General features: G+C 43.4%; 1 protein-coding gene across 4 annotated transcripts in view; it reads right to left on the reverse strand.

Moving 5' to 3' along the window:
• Positions 1-20808, reverse strand: part of LOC106601932 (E3 ubiquitin-protein ligase rnf213-alpha) — a 67892-nt gene that overhangs the window by 27987 nt on the left and 19097 nt on the right. For all 4 annotated transcript variants that reach the window (XM_045715675.1, XM_045715678.1, XM_045715676.1 and 1 more), the window contains 27 exons: positions 20212-20395; positions 19714-19887; positions 19317-19469; positions 18529-19142; positions 17788-17947; positions 17167-17384; positions 16908-17045; positions 16502-16666; positions 15046-16330; positions 14746-14927; positions 14454-14609; positions 10735-14352; positions 10378-10502; positions 10162-10275; positions 9945-10069; positions 9686-9808; positions 9502-9566; positions 8719-8872; positions 8244-8385; positions 7841-8032; positions 7412-7542; positions 5199-5356; positions 4796-5008; positions 3948-4135; positions 3537-3657; positions 1810-1910; positions 1299-1481 (listed from right to left, as the gene is read on the reverse strand). In XM_045715675.1, the coding sequence (XP_045571631.1) occupies positions 1299-1481; positions 1810-1910; positions 3537-3657; positions 3948-4135; positions 4796-5008; positions 5199-5356; positions 7412-7542; positions 7841-8032; positions 8244-8385; positions 8719-8872; positions 9502-9566; positions 9686-9808; positions 9945-10069; positions 10162-10275; positions 10378-10502; positions 10735-14352; positions 14454-14609; positions 14746-14927; positions 15046-16330; positions 16502-16666; positions 16908-17045; positions 17167-17384; positions 17788-17947; positions 18529-19142; positions 19317-19469; positions 19714-19887; positions 20212-20395 (9182 nt within the window). The remainder of the gene's footprint in view (positions 1-1298; positions 1482-1809; positions 1911-3536; positions 3658-3947; positions 4136-4795; positions 5009-5198; positions 5357-7411; positions 7543-7840; positions 8033-8243; positions 8386-8718; positions 8873-9501; positions 9567-9685; positions 9809-9944; positions 10070-10161; positions 10276-10377; positions 10503-10734; positions 14353-14453; positions 14610-14745; positions 14928-15045; positions 16331-16501; positions 16667-16907; positions 17046-17166; positions 17385-17787; positions 17948-18528; positions 19143-19316; positions 19470-19713; positions 19888-20211; positions 20396-20808) is intronic.

A 20808-nucleotide genomic window follows, 5' to 3' on the forward strand; every position in this document is an offset into this window, starting at 1 on the left:
AAACACATGAAAATCAGATTTCAACCAGGCAGGTGCGCGACAAAAGTCAGAAATAGCGATATAATTAATGTCTTACCTTTGAAGATCTTCTTCTGTTGGCACTCCAAAATGTCCCAGAAACATCACAAATGGTCCTTTTGTTTGATAATGTCCTTCTTTATGTCCCAAAAATGTCCATTTATTTGGCACGTTTAATTCAGAAATACACCGGTTTCAACTCGCCCAACATGCCTACAAAGTATCTAATAAGTAACCTGTAAACTTGGTCCAAACAACGTTCCTAATCCAAACTTAGGTATCCTAAAACGTAAATAATCGCTAAAATTTAAGACGGGATATACTGTGTTCAATACCGGATAAAAACGTGAAGCGCGTTCCAGGTCACGCGCAACAAAAGACTTGAGTCCATCTGAGTGACACATGGAAAGAACAGGACTACTTCTTCATTTCTCAAAAGAAAAACATCAACCAAATTCTAAAGACTGTTGACATCTAGTGGAAGCCATAGGAACTACAACCAGATTCCTATTAAAAAGGGTTTCCCATAGAAAGGTAATGGAAAACACATTGACAAAAAACAAATTCCCTGGATGGATTGTGCTCGGGGTTTCGCATGCCAAATCAGTTCTGTTATACTCACAGACATTATTCAAACAGTTTTAGAAACTTCAGAGTGTTTTCTATCCAAATCTACTAATAATATGCATAGCTTCTGGGCCTGAGTAGCAGGCAGTTTACTTTGGGCACGCTTTTCATCCGGACATGAAAATACTGCCCCCTAGCAGAGAAGGAACAGTTTATGGCCCGCCTCACTTAACTTCCTGCCTAGCAATAAAGAGAAGGAGGAGACTCCACCCAAACTGGGGTATATCACCTCATATATATATATATATATACTACCACTGGTGGAAATATGTCTTTGTCTTATGCAGCTGTAAACTTGGTTTGAGCTTTACTAATCGTCCATGAGTTTTTACAAGGTTAATTTAGAACCTAACAGTATGAAAGCATTTAAAACTGGTGAGCCTAAAATACATACACAAGAACGGTATTACGTAATTAATGAATTGCAGTGAAATTAATGCATGAATAACTGAATGGCAGTGAAACTAATGAATGGCAGGGAAATTGATGAATGAATTGAAGCTTAAATCAACAATAAAACATTAAAATAGGATTAAATCACAATAAAGTCAGAGTTATTTCCATGAGGTTATCTTCTTCAGATAACAAACAGACCCATCAGTATGTCTAATAACCTCAGTCATGTACTAATCAACATGAGGGTCCGCCCTCACCTTATGTCTTCAGAGGGCCTGAGAGCGAAGTCGTCTGGCACAGCCTGCATGCAGAGAGGACAGAACATCTGACCTGGGACCAGCCACTGTCTGATGCAGGCCAGGCAGTATATGTGGTCACACGGTAGGCTCAGGGGGTCATGGGGGTCGCTCATACACACAGGGCATGGCTGGAGGCCAAACCTAGACACGGACAAGATAGTGGTATGCAAGTTAAGCATACAGCATGCAGGGCGCTGAGTTTGTTAAAATTATAGAGCTAGACACTAGTTATACACTATAATGAAATCCCTAAGTTTTTCTTTGTTATGTGAATGTGACCAGAAAAACTCCAGGTCCTTGTTTATACCCACTATAAGTAAGGCCCTGAGGTTTTAGTGGTCAGAGTCCAATCATGATCCAGCCATATGCTCCCTTTGTGGTAAAATACCAGCCAATCTCTGCTTTGCTGGATCAGGATTCCAATAGAAATATACTTCCAGACAGATGAGAAAGGAAAGGGAATCCCTACCTGAAAATGCGCTCCATTGCTCCGTCTTTGCAGGCTTTCAGTATACCGATCACCGCCTCAAACGGCTTCTTCATTTTCAGGTCGGAGTCCTTCTCCAGGACCTTGATAGAACGAAGACAACAAATGCCATTTTGAAAGGAAAGGAAAATTGACACTGAACAAAAAGATAAACTCAACATGTAAAGTGTTGGTCCTATGTCTCATGAGCTGAAATAAAAGATTGCAGACATTTCCCATATGGACAAAAAGCGTTATGTCTCTCAAATGTTGGGCACAAATTTGTTTGCATCCCTGTTAGTGAGCATTTATCCTTTACCAAGATAATCCATCCACCTGACAGGTGTGGCATATCAAGAAGCTGATTAAACAGCATGATCATTACACAGGTACACATTGTGCTGGGGACAATAAACCTGCACATTTTAGAGTGGCCTTTTGTCATACAACATAATGGCACATGTCTACAATTTTGAGGGAGCGTGCAATTGGCATGCTGATTGCAGGAATGTCCACCAGAGCTGTTGTCAGAAAATGTAATGTACATTTCTCTACCATAAGCCTCCTCCAACGTTGTTTTAGAGAATTTGGCAGTACATTCAAAATCGGCCTCACAACTGCAGACCACGTGTATGGCATCGTGTGGTTGAGCGGTTTACTGATGTCATCGTTGTGAACAGAGTGCCCATGGTGGCGGTGGGGTTCTGGTATGGGCAGACATAAGCTACGGACAATGTACACAATTGCATTTTATCAATGGCAATTTGAATGTACAGAGATACCGTGACGAGATCCTGAGGCCCATTGTCGTGCCATTCATCCGCCGCCATCACCTCATGTTTCAGCATGATCCCCATGTCACAAGGATCTGCACACAATTCCTGGAAGCTGAAAATGTTCCAGTTCTTCCATGGCCTGCATACTCACCAGACATGTCAACCATTGAGAGTGTTTGAGATGCTCTGGATCAACGGGTACGACAGCGTGTTCAAGTTCCTGCCAATATCCAGCAACTTCGCACAGTCATTGAAGAGGAGTGGGACAACATTCCACAATCAACAGCCTGATCAACTCTATGCGAAGAAGATGTCTCGCAGCATGAGGCAAATGGTGGTCACACCAGATACTGACTGGTTTTCTGATCCCCACATTTTTTTAAGGTGTCTGTGATCAAGAGATTCATATTCCCAGTCATGTGAAATCCATAGATGAAATGAATTTATTTGAATAGACAGATTTCCTTATGTGAACTGTAACTCAGTAAAATCTTTGAAATTGTTGCATATTGCATTTATATTTTTGTTCAGTATATTATTCTGATATTAGTCAAGGCAAATCAGAGGAGTGGTGTGGTTACCTGTTACAGTGACTAAAATAGACCACTGAAGGGCACCATTTTATTTAACTAGGCAAGTCAGTTAAGAACAAATTCTAATTTACAATGACGGCCTACACTGGCCAAACCTGGGCCAATTGTGCGCCGCCCTATGGGACTTCCAATCACGGCCGGTTGTGATACAGCCTGGATTCGAACCAGGGTGTCTGTAGTGAAGCCTCTAGCACTGAGATGCAGTGCCTTAGACCGCTGCGCCACTATACAGTACTATGCATACACTAAAAGGTGGTTTCCCAGACACAGATTATGCCAAATCCTGGATTTAAATAATTTTTGATGGAGATGCTCAATTGACATCAGCATTCCTATAGATATGACCCCAGACCACACTGACCTGGCACAACCCTCTGGTGTGCTCCAAGACCAGAGGCTTCAGCTTCTTCTCCACCACCTCGATGCCCAGTAACATGTGCTCCACAAACAGAGACAGGGTGACGATGCGGTTCCACCCGGTCCTACAGAAACCACAGAAAAAACAAGTCAGAAAATACAACTGGCATTCTGTTGTTCTAAAGTTTTAGCAGCTACCAAATAATACAAAACTGCCCTTCAGATGACTGGACAGCTTTACACTTCTTTTAAATCACAATTAAATAAAGGGACTTTTGAAGGGACAATGCAACAAACAAAAAACAACAGTTGATAAATAGAGTCAGTTTATATACTGGCCATGTCTATGTCACTGTGTCAACCCTGCCATTCATGTTCCTGTCATTGAGATTGAATAGAATCCCTGTTAACTCACTGAACTCTGTGGACCATGGCCATGCTCCTGTCCTTATAGTGTCTCAGATTCTCCTCGGCGCAGACCAACTCGATGGGAACCTGGAGCCTCTTGACCTGTCTGAGCCAGACCAGCCGCTGGCCGTCCGTGTCCAGAGCCTGGGGCTCCAGGTACTCTACACAGGCCACGGCCGCATACACGTCCAGCACCTGGGGAGTTAAGGCATGCTTTGAGGGGTAACAGTCTCATGTAGCTAGACATTACATACACATCCAGCACCTGGGGAGTTAAGGCATGCTTTGAGGGGTAACGCAGTCTCATGTAGCTAGACATCGCGTTATCACATTTGCTCTGCATCCTGGCAGAGGAGAACATAAATGCCAGCCACACAAGGCTATGGTCAATGCAAAATGACACAATGCAGAGGAATATACTTAAGATATCCTTGTTCCTGAAAATGGTTTATATTAACACAAGTATTTGTGCAAATACAACACAAGCCACACAGCATAAAGGAGCGATATTCCAGCAAGCATCTCCCCTATGCTTGAGCTAAAACGCAAATATTTACCTTCCATTTCATCTCTACCAGCATTCAAAAGACTAGAAGAAAACAAAAGTATCATTGCTTGAAATAAAATGAAGAATCCCTTTAACACTGAACTGGCCTGCTATACTATACTTCAGTGGAGGCTGCTGAGGGGAGGGCGGCTCATAATAATGTGTGCTGCTCCTGGTGTTAATGTCAACATTTTCACACCTAGAACCCTCGAGCTCTGCTTGCGCTGGCCAACAGTTAGGACTCCAGTGCAGCTGGTATAAAACAGTGTTTTCCCAACGCCCCAGTGTAGCTTCCCATGAATACTGACCAGTTCATCCCCCTCTCTGGCATGTGTGTTCCCCCGGAGGACCTGGGCCAACTGGGGCTCCATGCTGATCATCCTGGACAGGTTCTGCAGGCGGTTCTTAAACTCATGGTAGGCAGCGTGGACCCAGGGCAGCGAGGTCACTTCCTTCTCCATGACGTCGTCGTGACGCAGCCGCAGCTCGTTCACACAACAGGTCAAGGCACCGCAAAGGAGCTGGATGGTTGGTTAGGATGTATGGATGCGTACACACACACACACACACTAATAATTAACACCTTGAAATAACAATTCATCTTTATCTAGCCAGGACTGTCCAGTCAGAATGATGATTGCTGGGATCCATAAAAACAGACTAATGACATCATTATATAAATGTTGAAAGTAAAATATTGAAACTCATTACCTGCAGATCCTCCTGACAGGTCACATTCATGGTCATGGAGATGAAATCCTGCAGGTACCTGTGGAAGAACTCAGCCTGCATCTCCGGGTCTGCCTCTGAGATGTAGCGGCCCAGTGGGGTCTTCCTAAAGAACTCCTCAAACTGACCCTGAGTGTGACCTGAACATCCCAGAGGGAAACACCATAACTAGGTTAAATGAACAGAAAATAACATCATTCCTAGATAGAGACCTAGTAATGAAGAATTATGGAACACAACACAGACTACAACCAGGGATGTAGCAGTAAAACAATGCTGAACGTTGGTCAAAAAGTAATGCCCTATTGACTAAATAAATTAACGATCCTCCAATACAACCCCTGGTTACAACATATAACAGGGTTCCCCAACTGGAGGCCTTAAAACCTGTTGGGGCTAGGGGGCAGTATTGAGAAATTTTGAAAAAAATATGTGCCCATTTTTAACTGCCTCCTACACCAACTCAGAAGCTAGGATATGCATATTATTAACACATTCGGATAGAAAACACTCTGAATTTTCTAAAACAGTTTGAATGGTGTCTGTAAGTATAACAAAACTCATATTGCAGGCAAAAACCTGTGAAAAATAGATTTTAAAAAAAATGTGAATTTTGTGACTGTACTATTTAGTGTCATTGTTTTATAGATACCATAGTGAGAAAGGATTCATTTCGCAACTCCTACGGCTTCCACTAGATGTCGACGATCTTTATAAAGTTGTTTGAAGCGTCTATGATAAACAGAGAGCAAATTAGAATGCAGGGAAGTTGTCATGTCGTCACTTCGTTTTTTTGCGCCTGCGCATAAATCTGAGAAGAGTGAGTTTGTCATAATTGTTTATCTAGACATAGGATAGGTTGTGTGAAAATATTACTGATGTTTACTGATGTTTCACGTTAAAAATGGACCAAAAGATTAATGCTAAACAACGTTTGACATGTTTGAACGAACGTAAATAGATTATTTACTAGGTTTTTTTAGCTTTTCGGCGTGATTTTACACCCCCCCCCCCCACCATGTTTTGTGGGAGCATACTGAACGCTAACTACTTGGTGTTATTTGGACATAAATTATGAACTTTGTCAAAAGAAACCACATTTGTTCTGGACCTGGAATTCCTGGCAGTGCCTTCTGATGGAGATAATCAAAGGTAAGGGGATATTTACAATGTTATTATCGATATTAGATGATGCTAACTGTATAGCATAGCCTATTGTTCTTAGTATAGCACCCCGTTTATTGCAAAATGTGATTTCCCAGTAAAGTTATTTTGAGATCTGGCCATTCGGTAGCAATTACGAGATGATAATATATTATTCTTTGAATGACAATATTATAATTTACCAATGTTTTCGAATAGTAATTTTGTTATGTTCACCGGAAGCATTTCAGAGAAGAAAAAAATCTGAATTTCACGCTACTGTAAAATGCTGTTTTTGTATATAAATATGAACTTGATGGAACAAAAAATGCATGTATTGTATAACATAATGTCCTAGGAGTGTCATCTGATGGAGATTGTCAAAGGTTGGTGCATAATTTTAGCTGGTTTCTGCTTTTGGTGACGCCTGACCTTGAATTGAAACTGGATGTTTGTACTTTTGTGGCTATGTACTGTCCTAACATAATCTAACTTTATGCTTTTGCCGTAAAGCCTCTTTGAAAATCGAACAATGTGGTTAGATTAAGGAGATGTTTATCTTTTAAATTGTGTAAAATATTTGATTGTTTGAGAAATTGAAATTATTAGATTTTTGATGTTTTGAATTTCCAGCCTTGTTAGCAATCCCGTCTCGGGGTTCATTGCTAACCTGTAGCCCCAACAGGTTAAGGTTTTCTGATAAAAAAAAAATATAAAAAAAATAGAATACTTTTTTATTTTCATTGTCGGACATAAGACTGTAAAAACACCAGGAAATCAGCTCCAAGTGATTTTAATTTAAGAAATCTGTTCCAAAAGTATTCCCGCGCATAACAGAGAGACGTGATTGTATACAAATGTAAGCAAGGTTTGAAATGATTATGTTTTAGTCAAACATATCCGTTTGGGCTTCTTGCAGTCTACAAATTATTTGTAATTATGTTCCGGCCCACCAACATCCACTCAAAAAAACAAAAGGGCCCTCGGCTGAATTTAGTTGATGATCCCTGACATATAAGTTAGATGTATGAGGTATTGTCATAACCCACTACCTTCATGCTGCAGAGCATGGACCCAGAGTTCATCCAGGTAGTCCCTGATCCTCCAGCTGAAGGGCATGATGCAGCCGATGTTCTTGTCCAGCCCAATGTAGTTCTGGACCAGGATGGTCTTTGACTCTGAACTGGGACAGGGAGGGAGGGGTTAATATAGAGTGGCAAGAGAGAGGGAGTTGTTGATTCACTGACATTCTAGAATCAGAGCTGACAGAAGACAGCGTCTCTAGTCTTGAACACAGAAATATAATTACTAGAAGGGACAAAGCCCCTCAGACCATAGTAATTTGACTGGAATACTCAATACGGCCGCCGGTCCACCCATTGCAGAACAACAACTTGATTAGAAATGGCTGTTCTTGTCATTCTATTTCTATGCTCTCTAGTCCAACAACATAACCATTGCTGTGACAGTACAGTACTTACTTGCGGTCCAGTCCTGTGTAGGGAACCTCGAGTAGTTTGTCGTTCCCAAAGATGTCCAACCAGAGTTTCTTAACCGCCTCTCCAGAGTTGGAGTCCAGCAGAATGTCCAGGTTGCGGTCGCGGTCGATGACAGAGACCAGCTGGGCCAAGAAGGGAATAACCACAGCCTGTACCCTTTTCCATAGGGTGTGTCTGGTTCAAAAAGGTAGAAAAACAGTTTAGTAGAGCCGTTTACGAACAATATGGTCCAAGTCAAAATGTATGGTTATTTGGCCAATCAAAAATATCTTATGTCCCTTAAAAAGTTAGTTAAAAAAAGTTTCCTTTAAAGTCCCTTTGAAATAAGCAAACAATGAGGATTTGTACTGGTATAAGAGGTTTTGAAATCATAGTGGTCACTCACCTGAATGTCCCTCCTTCCTGCAGTGCGTCAATGTTGGACGCCTCTTTGATGACCCAGTGATTTGAGGACAGTTTGAGCGTGTTGTCATCATGGGTCGACAGCAACGAGTGAAGACGTCTCTTCACGGTCCTCAGAAATTCAGCTGTTTATAAACATTCATAGTCTGAGTATTATCATTGTGAATGGAATGCATGTCAATGATGACCCATTGTTGTGCTGTATCCATGCAAGCCTGGATATGGTAATGCCAGAGAAGTATGGAGATCGCTTGTTGAGTCTCTCAATTTTCAAACTTCTCCGGCGCTAGCACGCACTACTGCTTAGATATAGCACGCAAATGGGTAAACAGTTAAGAATCGGCCTAAACAGCAATAATAATAGATTTTATATAGCGCTTATTACTACAAGAAGAATCTCCAAGTCGCTTTAAAAATCAAAAAATGAACAATTAGTACAATAGTAGTAGTTATCCTACCTCTTATTTGTTGGTTGTCAGTCAGGAGTGTGAGCAGGATCTCCACTCTCCTGGTGCTACGGACTCCGCCCTCCAGCTGGTCTCTGAGCATGCCCACTGCGCTCTGCACACAGCTACGTACCAGCGCCGTGGAGTCCACAACACTCCCCCAGCTCTGCAGTAGGAACATGGTCATGACACATGAAACATGAGGAAGGTGTTCCAAAACAACATGGTTTATGTACAGTAAAACAACATGGGTTATGTACACATGATATTTAAATGGTGCTACAAACAGGATTTAATTGAATTTTTGCATTGAAATTTCAGAAAATGTCCATAATATATCTGCCGCTAATAGTGGAATGATAGTGTTTTACAGTATTACTGTAAAACACTACAAGAGGAAAAGGCTTTTACATGAAGAAGACCAACATACAGGATGCCAAAACAATATTGTAGCAAATAATAACAGCTAAATATTAAAATGCTAAAGTCTAACATCAAAAAGTGCATCCTCTTTTAAAGCATTAGATTGTATCTCAGTTTATAATACTAAATAGTGTAGACCTGTCATATAGGCTGTTTGTGCAATTTCAGTGCTTGTTTTCGCACAAGCTCAAATTGAGTATTGAATTTTAGCAACCAGGAAATTACATTTGCGATTTGCACTAAATAACATGGCCACGAAGTCAGAAAGGCAATCCCATTTTGACAACGGATGCCCCTCTGGCGAGAGAAATCAATAGGCAAATATCACAGCCAATCACAACACTGGCGGGTAAGTAATAGTGTAAAACTCACTGTTTGGTCTTCATGTTCCAGTTCCTGTTGCTCTGTCTCAGTGTACATGTCATCTACCTCCATAGCTGTGCATAAACATAGAAGGCTCTTTTAACTACGTCAACAGGTCATTTCTTATGAAGAAGTGTATCAGTACGAAGACATTTTGTCATTATCATCAATACGAGTGTAAAAAGTCATTCACCTTCAGGCTCATCCTTTTTCTCCTCAAACAGTTGACTGATGGTAAGATTTCTCAAGGCTTTGATATCTGACACAATATCTTTCGATCTTTTGAGGTCATCAATATGAACCGACCTCCAGGGGTCTATATGGGATTTCAAAAAAATAACTTCATAAATGTTTTTTTTACCAAAGTTTTCAATCTCAGATGATCTTTGTGTACGTATCCCATTTCAACATGTTCTAAAGTTGTAAAATGTTTTAACCAACGATAACCTCACCTCCATGAAATCCAACATAGGATGTCCCTCCTTCCATTCTTGGCAGTTTAGTAATGAAGTAGACAAAGACCTTGCCTCCCATCTCCTCTTGTCTTGATTTGTTGATTTCATTGATGGCAGAATATCTGAAATGAATTAGATAAATTATTAGATATAATCCGATTTAGTTTAAAAAATATATATTTATCGAATTACATGTATTCCAGACTTCACTTACTTGGCGGAGGCAATGAGATTTGCACTGTGCGACGCTTCATCAAAATCTGACTGAATGATCAGTATTTTGTTGCCAGATGTATTCTCTCTCCCATTTCCAGATGTGAGGAAATGACTAAGAAGAGAGCAATGTTTTTAACCTGACCAAAAGGTTTCAACTCAACAGCTAATGGACAACCAATAAAGCATGATGAGCATGAACTAAACGGTGTCAAACCTGATCTTCTTGAGGAAGGAGTGCTCAGTGTCAAACTGCTGAAGAGAGAGAAGCTCGACATTGTTCACGACCTCTTCCAGTGGTCCAACATCTGATGCTGTTAAAAGTCTGGAAAAGGTAGTCACCTTGGAAAGTAAAAAAAAAGAAAAAGTAGGACTATATAAACAAATGTTTAATAAGAGTTATATAATGTCATATCCCAAAGTTCCCAGGGTTTTCAGAAATCCTGGTTGGAGAATTCTCTCCTGATTATGGGAATGTCCCAATCAAGTTTCTGAAAAACCTAAGAATTTTTGGAATATTGAAAGCCTACATTTGATTGTGGTAAAAAAATATATATGTATAACAAATTGTTACCTCTGTGAAGGAGGAATGGCACTGCTCGTCCTTTTGAGTGTGAGAGAAGATGAAGTCGGCCAAAGAGCTGTGCTTCTGGTCCTCAAAGTAGATCCTGGCCAGATGTTCACTCTCCACCCTGGGGAGACCAGTGCAGTCCAGCCGAACCACCGAGTCTGGAGTGGCACAGTTCAGAAGGATCAGTTTGGCCTCGTCCAGGACTCTTCTTTGGGGGTCGGAAATGTCTGTCTCTCCCCTTTGTTTCTCTGTCATTTGGAGGACCACCGAAGCACACGTGTCGGAATGGTAGCCAATGAAAACGTCAGGAGGTAGGTACTTGTATGCCTGGGGGGCCATGGAGTGTTGGTTATTGAGGGCCACAAACTGCCCAACCCATTTCTCCAACTCCACAACAACTGCTCTTTGTTCCTCCTTGAGAACTGTATGGATGTCCAGATAGTGCTTCTCAAGCCTGTTGATGAGAGGGATTGGAAACTGTTTGTAGACCACCTCTTTCTCCTCAATGACAATGAGCCTGAAGTCTTTGTGTACTCTGCATTTGACACGATGTGTCCCCAGTCCCAGGTCAACGTACTTCTGTCCTCCCAAGCAGACGTAGTACTGGTTCAGAGCATCGTAGAGGCTTTCGTAGAGGTTCTGCAAGTTCAGGAGCACGACGGTTCGACCGGTTTCCATGCAGATCTTGACTCGGTTGATGTTGCGGCAGATCTGGGTGTACTCTTGGTCCTTGGGGAAGCTAGACCCGAAGATAATCTCTGGTTGGCAGCTCTCAGAGAAAAAAGTCTGCTGCAGGATCTGTAGTGCTGCATAGTTCTTGGTCAGAACAAGCAAGTAGCGGCACTCGTCCTCCTGGCCAATCGCAGAAATGTTTTGTCTGACAAGATCGATGGTGCTGATGCTCTCCAGATTCAGGTTGATCTGTATCTTCTGGAGCCTTTGGGTGAAGACTGTGACTGCATCCACGTCGTCCCTGCCACTGAAGTTCCTGAGGACCGCCTCCACAATCTTCTCTGCACTAGGCCTCTGTTCGGAAGCCTTGGTCACTGCGAAAACCATCTTGATCAAGCTGTAGTAGTCACGCAAACCAAAGAAACCTTTCCCCTGTTTACGGCAGATGTTTAGGTAGGCCCTGGCAAAGGGTTGGAAGAAATCCCTGACCTTCTCCAAAATCATTGTGTCAGACGAGCATATGCCTTTAGCGCTCTCAATCAGCTCTTTCTCGTCAGGGTCGCCACGTGAGACGAAAATGCCTCTATTCATCTTCGCAGGATCCAAAGCCCAGTTGGAGATGCCGATGAATCCAACCTTTTTGTGCGGTAGCGGCTCATCATCGATGCATCCCTCTTCTAGCAGAGGATGGAGGGTTTTCAGGGGCATTTTGGGCGAATCCTCAGCCAAGCCAATCTCATCCAGCACCACCACAGATATATACTCCTTCAGGTTCTTCCCCTCCTGGAAGCGACCACATTGCTTAAACGTGTTGATGATGCCCTCCGGTGTGGAGTGAGGGCTGCATTGGAAAGACACCAGGTGAATCTGCTTAAGCCTTTTGTAGAGGTCAGAGTGTGCGGCTTGGCCCTGCATGGCGTCTGCCACCAAGGTTTTAGACAGAGATTTTGAACTCCCAGGTTTCCCCACCAAGAAGAGGGGGATTCTTAGCTCTATACAGACCACCATCATGAAGACATTCTCTTTCAGAGCGTTGTTTCGTGCAATAGTTTCCCCCAAGGGCACTCCGCTCAGAAGGAGATCCTGCATGAGGGAGATCTCCTGCATCACTTTGAACGGGCTGTAGGTTTCAGTGAGGTATTTGCAGATTCTCTGTCTGTACTTGTCCTTGTTTTCCAAGCAGGCGTGGTAGCATACTCCCAGAGCCATCACTACAGACCACAAGACTGGGTCTCTTGCTTCTGGCTCCCTCTGGTTCCTCTCACTCCTCTCTGCGTTTTGATTTCTCTGATACTGATTTAGCTCAGCAAGCAGCATTGCATGGTTTTTGTAGAACCACACAAAGGCTTGCATGCATCGTTCTACATCCCTCAGACTTACAAAGCTACATTCGTCTTTCCTCGTCCGCATGTACCTCTGCGAAGCAGACAGGACTTCCGCAATCACCCTGGTGTATACTATATCGATCGTGTTGGTCTCAACCACCCTCTGGACAATCTGCTGGATGTACATTTTTTCAGTGTGATCATTGAGCTGGCCAAAGTCCCACACCAGAGGTATCATGCTGGGGGGCAAGGCCTGGACTCTGTACACCAACTGGCGGAGAGGGATGGAGCCCAGCTTCTCATCAGTCTCTTCAGCTCGGACTCGATATCCCAGTCCAGCAGACTCCAACCTCTGAATCATCTCGTCAGTGTGTTTTCTGTAAGGGTTGCATGCGGCGATGATCTGCAAGCCACAATGGTGCACCAAACACTCTCCCTCCACTGTATTATCACAGAGGACTTCCTTGATACTGCTGATGGCTTCCGTGGTGTTGGCTTCGTCAAAGAAGAGAACAGAGTCAAAGCCGTAGTCTTGTTTGTTGGTGAACGCAATGGCTTCTGCTTCCCGGATTTTGGTGTAGATCATGTCTGAGCTGGTTCCACCATGAACTTTGACTAGCTTCATGTTCTCCGTGGCCACTCCGCTCCTCCTAAGCTCACATAGGAATTTAATGAGCCTTGTCTTCCCACATCCTGTCTCCCCCATGATGATGACTGGGATGCCACACCTGAACCGCATGTGGATGGCCAGCATCTTCAGTATATTGTCAGTGGTGAGCTCATATGTTTCGTCAGGATCAAGAGGCCACTGGATTCCCAAGACATTGCAAAGGCGTTCAATCTTCTCCCCTCTGGGTAGTTGGTCAAAGTCGATATTGAAAGGGACTCTCTGTAGCTTTAGACCCTCATACAGCTCTCTGGACATGATGTCTCTTTTGATCACCCTTTTTGTGGATGGATCGATGGCGTCAACAGAGTTCTGTTCGTTGGGCTGAAGATGGAAGCCAATGAAGGTCATGGACACATGGTCATCGTTGAAGAAGATGTACGGATGTGGTTCTGACTCCCATCTCTTCCTGATCCGGAAGGGTGCCAAGTCTTCGTCGGTGACCCCAGTCAGGTCCATTTGCTGCCTCCCGGGGCTCTGGTCAGAGATGCTGAGGGACGGTGTGGCAAAGTCCTTGGCCATCAGAATCATGAAGTCCACCACAAAGTTCTTGAATCCCTGGAGGGTGTCCCCGGTGAAAGAGGCATTACAAAAGACTGACGTCTCACAGTCTCGTAGTTGAAGGTTTAGGAACCATGCGAAATTCCTTAACTCGGCCCACGAGGGGTCCATTATGCCACAGAACATAAAGAGCATCTGTAGACATTCTACATAGGTGCCTTCCACCCCATTGTACATGAAAGTGTCCAGGTCGATTTGATTATGGAAACGCGTCAGATACTGGTAGGGTCGTTGATATGCTTCACTCCTGAACTCTTTGTCATCCATGAATGGGTCTTCAAGCTTTACAAAGGAAGGGTCCTCCCGCATCCTCATTTCCAGATCTAGAACCTCTTTTGGTGGGCGGCAGAAGACATTTGGGAACACATCCAGGAACGTGGAGTTGGCACTTGCATTCTGTAAAGAAATAAAGTGTGAGGAACGAAGGTGTGAGTGTGCTTTTTCTCTTATCACAATCAAAATGTATGGGATTTAACACCAAGAGACTAAATATTTACCGTTCTTGGGCCATTTCTGGGCAAGTTTACTGTTGACTGTAGGATCTCAATGACATAAAGCTGCTTGTTGCTGCATTTCCACATCCTTCCCTCAGTATCCATCAAATATCCCAAGACCAACAGTTTAAAGAGAAACTCATAGAGGCCTTTCCGCACCTGTTGATAAAACGTTTTTTTTTAAGTATTTCATCAAAATATCACAAAACGAATCCACATGGATTAATATTCTATCAAAAATAGTTAAACTATCACTAAACGAATAATAATGACCAATAGGCTACAGTATATTTACCGAAGATGTGACATCGAAGTGGAAGATGATGAGCTCTTTCGCCTTGGGGGTATTCAGCAGAGACTGAAGAATAACATTCTCATCAACCCTTGGCTCGATCAAGCGGATGCATTTCAGCAGTGACGGCTTCTTGGTGGAGTGTTTCAGTTTTTCATACAGCCTCTTGATGTAAAGGGACTTACCTGAAAGTGTGAAGAACATGTAATTATTTTAAACATAAATCCAGCGGATGAGTAGGATATATCAAACCCCCAATTCAATGATCAACACATACATAAACTGAAGGCCAAATATACTCACCAACTCCAGCTCTACTGGACGACACAACTCCAACAAACATTCTGTCCTTGAACACAGCAGCAGCACTGCTCTGATCTGACGGGACCATGTAGTGTTTGTTGAGGTATCTCTGGATGCTGCTCAGGGGTTCCTGGGGCACCATGTGTAACCTGTACTGGCTGAAGGCCGAGGGAAGGTAGGCATGCTCTCTGTCCGAGCTGCAGATGATCACGAGCCTGTAGTCTTTCCTGCTCTGCATTTTAATTCGCTGGAAAAAGCTCTCCACCTTGGAGCTGACTTCGTAGCTCAGCTGATCGCCGTAGAGCATGGTGTAAATCTTCTCTCCTCTGTAGCCGGCAGTGAGGCAGCGTCTGAGGAACAGCTCCACCTGCTCGTAAGGCGTGGAGGAGTTGCACAGTAGGACCTCGTCGTATGTGGGCAGCGGCTCGTGTTTGCTGCTCATGTAAATGGAGATGCAAGACGACAGGATCTCGTCGTGTGGGGAAACTATGAGGTTTGGACTTCCGATAGCCAGGCCCTTGGGCATCAATCTTTCAATGCTTTTGTATTTCTTCTCATCAGTCATGTCTCCTTCATTCTCATCACCTATGTTGGCCAGAATTTCTAGCAGTCTTCCGAAGCTTCGGACATCGAGAGTGTCTGGTAGGAAACACTTCATGTCTCTCATGTAGGCGTTCCACATCAAGTCCAACTTTCCTGAGCCGCTAATGTGCTCCACAAGACTTGGAAGATTGTCTGAAGAGAGATTCAACTCTCCAATGAAATCCAGACCTCCCTGTACACCGCTCGGCACCTCAACAAAAGTCTGGAAGTCAATGTCCTCATTTTGCACAGGTGGGTTAGTGAGGATCTCGTATTGCAGTGTGTGCCAGGTTTGCCTAAGATCGGAAGCAGTGCAGTTGGGTTTGACGAAGGAGAGCATCATGAGAACTTGGTCCTCCAAATTCAACACATTCTGCTGAGTCAGCTTACTGCACAGGTATACGATCTGCTCGGCGGTGTAGTAGTTCAGGTAGTAATTGTGGGATCTCTGTTTGTCCATGAAGTCGTTCCAGTACTTCAGACACTTCTCCATCTTCCTGCACAGCTCAGGAAGCTGCTCCACGATGCTGCCCTCCACCATAATCACACTGACAACGCTGCCAAGGTTGAAGTCCATGATGATGCCGGCGTCTTGGCTGAGGGAACTACAGTTGATGTTGGCCTCCCAGTGTCTGAACAGGGGGTTCCCTGCCGTGAACAGGGCAATGAATGCCACAGCTAGCCTCTGGACACTGGCGAAAACCTGAGGAAAAGAACACAAAGTGAATCCATGTTTATAACGGCCCATACCAAATGCTCCTCTCTTCTGTAACTATATGACTACCAAGCTCACCTTGAAGAAGGGGCTTCAACCTTAACTGACATGAATGGTTAAAGAAAAGGTTAAATTAAAGAAAGAAAAATACTACAGTACCTCTGCAAACTGGTCCACCTCACACTGGCCCTGGTCCCCTTTCCCAGACATGAGCATGAGTTTGTTCTGCAGTTCCCTCAGGTCCTCCAGGGAGTAACGGCGCATCTCATGGCCCTCCTCGTGCTCCTCTGGGATTTGCAGTTTCAGGGCAGTGTCCAGGCTCAACTGGAAGGACAAAAAGACAAAACTTATGTTGCAGCATGGCACTGTAGGACTATGACATAATTATTCTAATCCACTGAAGTATCATTCTACACACTGGAGTGGTAAACGTTATAATCAAACTTCAAAGCGTCGGTAAGCAGTTGGAACAAAGTCCTGGCTAAAATGAACATGAGTAAGAGCTGATACTTTTAAAGATGGTTGAAACTAACTGTATATTCTATGGATTGTTGTTCAGGCCTACCTTCTTTTGGTTCTGGGCACTGATGATGTAGATTCCTTTACTGTTGATGGCTGATGCTAAGGAGAGAGAGGATAGTTCCACAGATCCATGGCTGTCCTTCACAGTCTTCAACCACTCCAGGTGGCGCGCTGTGTCACGCTGCAATAAGGACATTCACAGTCAGGTAGTTGTCCACTTTTAAAGGGATAGTTGACTTTTTGAAGTTTTGGCTTATATAAGGTAGGTTGAAAGTAAGTTAAATATCATAAAACGTCCTCACCAGCTTCTTTGGGAGGTTTTTGTCATTGTCCAATGCCCTCCACAGCTTCTTCAGCACCTCCTTGAAGGCCTGGAAACCGGAGTCTGGCTTCAGTTCGTACAGCATCGGAGAGTAACCCAGGACAGCATCATGGAAACAGGCCACACGGTCCACGTCGAGGTCATTCTCACCAGCAGAGATGGAAGCCAGGTCAACAAACACTTTAAGCTCGTTGATATCTGGAATAGAGCACAACAGACTGATTAATCCAATAGCACTACATTTATCCCACAATGGGTAATTGTGCATTACATTTACATTTTAGTCATTTAGCAGACGCTCTTATCCAGAGCGACTTACAGTAGTGAATGCATACATTTCCTACATTTTGTTTCTTCTCCATACTGGTCCCCCGTGGGAAACGAACCCACAACCCTGGCGTTGCAAACACCATGCTCTACCAACTGAGCCACACGTGCAGACAAGCAGTTCAGATACAGTATAACAAATAACATGAGACCTCATGATAACCACATGAAATATAATTACACGAAACATGACTGTCTATTTTCAATAGATACAGTTAGTGACTGATTACTGACAGGTTAGTCTCCTGAAGGTAAAGATGATCACCCCATTTACCTTCAAGAGCCTCTTTAACCCAGATGACAAAGTTTTTCCTGAGGCCGAGTTCCTGGAGACACAGTCTGCGGGGTTCTGTGATGTCCACCAGAACCAGCTTTGTCTGCATCAGGTCATTGTCAATACGATCCAGGTGCTCCCTCTTAAAGTCCTCATGCGTCTGACAACAGAGAAATACAGAATTTGTTTGAGTATTGTTTGTTCTACCAGTACTTGGCTGAATACTTGGTTCTGATTGGTTTAGTTCCATACAGAAAACCAAACACACATCCTGGCAATGTTAGCTTCAGATAACTTTGTCCGGGATTCAAACAAATCACACTGCGCCGACAGCGCACCTGACAATGTCCTTGACATTCTACGAGATAATATTTATGGTAAACGCCACGGGTGTCAGCTCAAACGTAAATTACCTTTATAAATTCAAGTGTAGCGCGACATCGGCGCGATGCAGTTTGTTAGCTAGCTAGCTAGCATTAATTTGTAAAACCAACTTTTGACGAGCAGTGGTGGCCAGGACAGTGGTGGCCAGAAAGCTGATACAATGTTGCCTAGTGGCAAAAGCAAACTTGCTAACATTTTCTATGTTTGAGCGGTAGCTTAGGACAGTTGGCTGGCTGGAATACGTTTATTACCAAGGTAACAAGCTAGCTAGCTACGTCAGTGAAGGTGCACAAAACAAGGTGACATTTGTTTTAAACCTGTGGTAAATAAATGAAACGGCAATTCACACCAACTCACAACTTCTAGCAGTGTCTGCAGGACTTGGAAGTTGCCTTGAAGGTTGAGCGTCTGCTTGACCAACATGATGACCTGAGCAGACTCCACAGCCAGGTGAAGCTCGTGGTACTGCTCAATCTGCTGCACCCTTCTCTGGATCCACTGTTTGTTATCCAATTTGTCATTTCTGCACATGATATCAAAGTCCTGCGCCAGCTCTTCGTACTTGCCCCTGTAGGCCTTGAAGAGAGTATCGACCTCTTCAAGCCGAAGGCTGCCGTTCTTCAGGCATTTGTAGATCTTATCGTACTTCGCGTAGCAAGGAAGAAAAATGTCGCTGTGTATCTCGACAGGTCCTACAAAGTAGTCAACCGATTCCTCAGGTTCTTCATCAAATGTATCTCCTCTGGCAAGGTCTTGGGCCTGTTTCTCCCAGCACAACTTGAAGATGTAGCTGTCTTTATATCTGTGCAGAACCTCTGCCATCTCTCTCACGTCGTCCTCAAGTTCGAAGAAGGTGACTACACCGGCCGTTGGAGAAGAGAGTTGATCGAATGGATGGACCTCCATGAATTGGTCAAGGGTCATTGCTTCAATGTTGGTCTGTAGTCTTGCTTCCAAGCCTTCAAATTGAACTGCAACAGAGGGATAAAGCATGAAAACGATTAGGACCACTGATCAGACTGGCCAAACGCAACCTTCCCTCGAAAGATTTTACTTTCATTCACCCATTTGACTTCTCACAAACACAGACCTGCGTAGCAGCTTTGTGTGGACCTTTGACCGAATACACACACAAACACACCTACCTACGACATGTTCCTGCAGTTTGCGGCTCATGGTAAGCAGGACTTCCACCAGCTCCTTCTCATGGTAGACAGCTTTCACCTCCTCCTGCCTACACATTAGCAGCCTTTTCATGGGGGCACTGTCCTTGTAGCGCTCATTCTCCGAAAGACAGTCTGCATTTAGATCAAAACACACATTTCATAAGCAAACAGCACTAAGACTAATAAAAAAAAGACAGCCTTTATCAATATTATGAAATCCTTTCATAATTATGGAAATGTTCCAAAAGTTTAATTATAATTTTTTGAAATCCCGGTTGAGGAATTCCCAGAGGAAAGAATCTTCCAACCAGGATTTCTGAAAAAGATGGAAACGTAATGGACGTTTTCAACCCTAAAAAACACAACCTTTCATTACCTATTTTCAGCAGCTCTGTGAAGGTATCCCTCTTCTCCAAGACAGAGTTGAGCAGTTTGATCCGGATGTTTCCGTGGACCAGCTGGTTGGAGATGGCAGTGAAGGACGAGATAGCTACGGCCATCCTGTCCCTGGCTTCTTCAGAGAGCTGCTCAATCAGCTTTTCATCTGCACCTAAAACCACATAGGACTTACATTACAATATGGGGTAAAAGCAGATGGATACTGAAACAAGATGGGTTAAATGCTTGAGACAGTTACAGGACTCTCAATTTGAAACCAGAAAAGTCTCATTGAGATCACAAAAACTATTAAACACCACATACAATTGAACTCCAAAAACATCACCAGGGCTGGGACACAGTGATGGCCAAAGACGGCCAGAAGAGGAGAGTCTTTCGGGACCATAAAGCAGCCAAAATCATCATGAAATCGGACCATACACTAAAACAGGTAAATAGACTGATTGAAGTACAGTAAATAGACTGATGGAAGTACCGTGTAGCTGGAAAATGTTTTTGGCAGCTGTCCAGGAGAGCAGGTGTTGAAAGACCACGTTGTCGTCTTTGTGGTAATCACCATGCTCGTCTCTCGGCCAGGACTTCTGGATGATGGCTGAGATGAGTTTACCAAACTTCCAGTTGATCTTCAACCGGTCAAAGAGTTTACCCTCGGACTTGCTCTGTGTAAGAAGAAAAAACATTGAAGAGATTGAGATTTGTACAGGATATTAATTCCTAAAATAAGAGATTAGGTTCATGTCTTAGCCAACTTCTTCATCAAGGTTTATTTTCCATTTCATTCAGAAGCGGTTGAGTTTAATATGGGCTCATACCTGCTTATAAAAGGTAATTATACAGTACCAGTCAAAAGTTTGGACACACCTATTGATTCATTTTTCTTACATTGTCAAATAATAGTGAAGACATCAAAACTATGAAATAACATATGGAATCATGTAGTAACCATAAAAGTGTTAAATAAATCAAAATATATTTTAAATTAGAGATTCTTCAATGTAGCCACCCTTTGCCTTGATGACAACTTTGCACACTCTTGACATTCTCTCAACCAGCTTCTCCTGGAATGCTTTTC

This window comes from Salmo salar, chromosome ssa03 (genome assembly GCF_905237065.1).
Source record: "Salmo salar chromosome ssa03, Ssal_v3.1, whole genome shotgun sequence".
In the NCBI taxonomy this organism is placed as follows: Eukaryota; Metazoa; Chordata; class Actinopteri; order Salmoniformes; family Salmonidae; genus Salmo; species Salmo salar.